Raw genomic sequence first — 3942 nt, forward strand, 5'->3', positions numbered from 1 at the left:
TTTCCTGACTGTGTTTCAATTCCAAATCAAAATCAATTCCTGGGCTTCAGTCATTTATTGTCTATTTATCAATTAAAATACGTTTCGGTGTTTTCCGAATTTAAAAAACAATCACAGTTCGTCAACAGCTTCATCATATCACACAATAAAATATATCACAATTGCAACACTTTAAAACATTCTAAGATTAATTAGGCCTAACAGGTGATTAGTCAGGACAATCAATTCTGGGAAGAGACTAGAATTCTTTGTTCAGATACTCAATTATTTTTACTTACATGTGTAGCGTTGTTGCTACTTTAAGCCTTGGCATATATTTGGAGTATTAATTTTGTCCATTTTGCACACAAAGCGAAATACTGTTCATATTGATTTCTTTTACTTTCAGGTATTTTTCTTTGCATTCTAAGAATATTATTTTTGGTTTGCAAAATTCTTCAATATACCGGGTGTTAGTTAATATTCTATGTTTATTTCATTTAATTAATGTATGATATATTACTAATTAATTAATTAATCAATGTATGATATATTATTCACCATTTGATTTTTATAATAAACACTTTAAATGAGCAGCCGTCTTAATTAAAATACAGTTATTGCCAACTTTAACGTAGTTGTAATGTAGTAGAAATCGTAATAAAATGTTCTATTCGGTAAAGCAATAATTAAGTATGGTTGCCATTTAATTTATTTATTTACATAATGTTACTATGGAAATAATGCTGTATGTCATACTATTTTGCATGGCTAACTTTGATCAACTGATTTGAAAAAGTATAAATTGCAGACACTTTAATTTCGAAAAAAACAACGATGTGATCACAGAAATCGTAATAAAATGATCTATTCGGTAAACCAATAATCAAGTATGGTTGCCATTTAAAAAAACTCAAATTTGTGACATGTCAAAATTTACAGTTATTTTGTAGAGGTGTCTTATGCAATTTTGTTTGCAATTCAATTTCCACAAACTTTAAAAAGTTTTTCCCAAATATTTCTGACCGCTGTCAAATTTTAGAAAAATAAAATTGGTTTTGAGTAACTCTCTAACTGCTCTAGTTCCGAAGATATTTGTACTGGTCATCAAATAAACTCGCCCTGTATAAACCTGAAAATACACTTTTATTCATTGTTTAGAAACAATCGATGCATATACAGGTCGTTTCTATTGGAGGAAAACATGCACATTTTTGATCCTGAGATTACAAGATCCGAGAACTTATTCAAAAAAAATTATAATAATTGAGAAACAGTGTTTATCTTTGATGTCATACTGGTTAATGGTTACAAAAGGAACAAAGATATTGTCTTTTACATACAATGTGTCGCATTTGAGATGGAAACACCCCTGTATTTAACTTATCTTTGGAAGCAGGGTTTTCAGTTTCGGTACAGAGGTAGAACGTCATGAGCTTAATTGGTCAGGGTACGCATTTCTAACTTCAGATGAGGCTTCATCAGTCTACTACGACTATGCGAATAGGGGGAATTCTCTATATTTTGCGATGCATTGGAGATATCGGAAAAAGTTACTAGAAAAAGCTGTTCAGAATGTTATTTTAATATTTTCGGTAAATGCCGAGTTTCAAGTCAAAAGTAAAATTTTGCTTAAAAGTTTTATTAAATTTTCACGCGAAGTCCGAAGTTTTTACCAAAGAAACAGAAAAATTCAAGCGAAAAACTAGTATTATCAAATATGGTCTGCTTCAACTCATCAAGCCTTATGCACTTTTCAATACGTTCTCGATTGTTATTGGCAACTCTCATAAGTACAGCTACATTTATTTCACGGCAGTTTTTTGGGTTTGGTCTTGGGCAGAGTTGGAGGCCTTACTTTGTAAACCTTATTCTTGATAGTAGCCCAGAAATATAATTCTATTGGCGTAAGGTCAGGAGAGCGAGGGCCACTGTCTAAAAGGGCTATTTATTCCAACCCATCTTAATGGAAAGTATCGATATAGCCAATCCCGGACCAACTGGGAGTTATGAATAGATGCACCGTCTAGTTGGAAAATAATTTCTTGTCGCACGTTGATGGGCAGATTCTCGATAATATCCCATAATTCATTATTAAAAAATGAAACGATCGCTCAGCGTTTAAGGTAATGTGGAAGAAAAACGGACCAATTATTCTGTAAGGTAATATTCCGCACCACACATTAACTTTCTGTGAACTGTGAATTTTGGCTTTTGCAGTTAATAACCAAATGAGGATTTTCTGTAGACCAGTATCTGCAGTTTTGAGATGATTATCCCATTGGTAAACTCATCCGTAAACATGTTTTTTTAATTGTTCTATCAGTTAGAAATAATTTCCTTCTCTTAACGTGTGCATACATTTTGGTTTGAACGGTTTTATTTTATGACGAACCAGACATTTTCTAATTTTGTCTTTACTTCCATTTAATCCAGCTAGCAACAGCACTCAGTCGTTAACGCATTTGAGGATTGGCACAAACTGAAGCTATGATGGAATCATCATTATGTGTTCGATTCCGAAGTTGAGCATGAAGCAGACTGTTCAACACACTTCCAGTTTGAGTGAAACGCAAATTCACCCCTTCTGCAGTTTTATGCCTAATATGATTCCTCTGTGGATGTCTCATATTGAATTCTTCCGCAGCTTATCTGCGTCTTCGAACTCCATTACCAAATAATCCAATTAGTTCTATTTTCTTCTTTAAACTGAGATGTTAGTATTATTATTAGTAATAGGCATTTTGTCAGCGCAATGAAGCAATTAATGTCAAATTGACAATTATTAGAGGCGGTTAACTTGTTTCCATGGCTCCCTTAGAATACTCAGACAAAAATTCGGATTTTGCGTAAAAATAAAAAAATATGCCAAAATTTGACTTGAAACTCGGTATTTACCGTTAAAATAACATTCTGAACAACTTTTTCGAATACATTTTTGCTCCTATTCTCAAAGACGTAATAGAATGGGTGCCTATCTGAAGGTAGAAATGGAAACCCTTAGCACTTAAGCTCATAACGTTCTACCTCTGTACCGAAACGGAGATCCCTGCTTCTAAAAATAAATAAAATACAGACGGGTTTCCATCTGAAGTGCGACACGCTGTATAAACCTGAAAATACATGTTTAATTTCACCCGCGGGTTTACTGTTTTAATAATAATTTGTGTGCTACTGCCTTTATTAGAAAATCAAAACAACTGACTCGGCAATTACTGAAAATCTACCAAAGTGTTACAATAAAGCTTTTAACAGTGTTGCTCTATCGATATTAGGAATCAACAAAGAAAAAAATATGTGTATCGAGTATTTAAGGCCCATTTGATGTTTTTTGTTTCCGCTATTTATCTTTTATTGGCATTGATACATTTTCAGGATATTCTGAAAATTTTTCACTATTTCTAAAGTCTACCAAATCGCTTATGCCCAGCGGGGGGTAGTTGAGATCACAGTGTAGGTTAATAATTGCTTTATCTTTTATCTGATTGACCTGATTTTATTTCACTATAACTAACCCTGATTGGTCAGCAGGAACATTTTTTACCATTATCTATTATTTACTCTATGCTAATCTAAAACCTATCACTTGCCTGTATAGTTCCAAAAAGTACTACCAAACTCACTAATTTAAACATCAAATGCATGATCTATTTCACATCTCATTAGCTACTGCTTGATATTGATGTGTGATATGGCTTTAAATCTACAACTCTCAGGTATTGTTAAACGTAATACTAAGCTAAATATTTTCCCTGTGTCGATTTTGTCTTAAATGTTCATTATTTAGTTGCTAGAATGTCACGTTTAATAAGCTGGTGTTGATTACAACGGAAATACGGGGAATTTTATTAAATTTGTCAAGTTTTTAACGCAGTTTGTTGTTAAATTCAGATAGAGACAATGGAAATTTAAAAACGCTGAGAAATTAAATCATGTACTGCAATAATATGCTAGGGATTTTGA

The 3942-nt window shown here is 32.7% G+C and overlaps 1 protein-coding gene across 1 annotated transcript in view; it reads right to left on the reverse strand.

Moving 5' to 3' along the window:
- Positions 1-3699, reverse strand: part of LOC109533668 (serine-rich adhesin for platelets) — a gene marked incomplete in the record, with an annotated part of 20931 nt that extends 17232 nt beyond the window's left edge. Inside the window, 1 exon segment of the mRNA XM_048665487.1 lies at positions 3570-3699. Within this exon segment, the coding sequence (XP_048521444.1) occupies positions 3570-3623 (54 nt within the window).
- Between the last annotated feature and the right edge of the window lie 243 nt (positions 3700-3942).

The sequence above is a fragment of the Dendroctonus ponderosae genome, unplaced genomic scaffold (assembly GCF_020466585.1).
Source record: "Dendroctonus ponderosae isolate FM_Combo_2020 unplaced genomic scaffold, Dpon_F_20191213v2 Dpon_F_20191213_4, whole genome shotgun sequence".
Classification (NCBI taxonomy): Eukaryota; Metazoa; Arthropoda; class Insecta; order Coleoptera; family Curculionidae; genus Dendroctonus; species Dendroctonus ponderosae.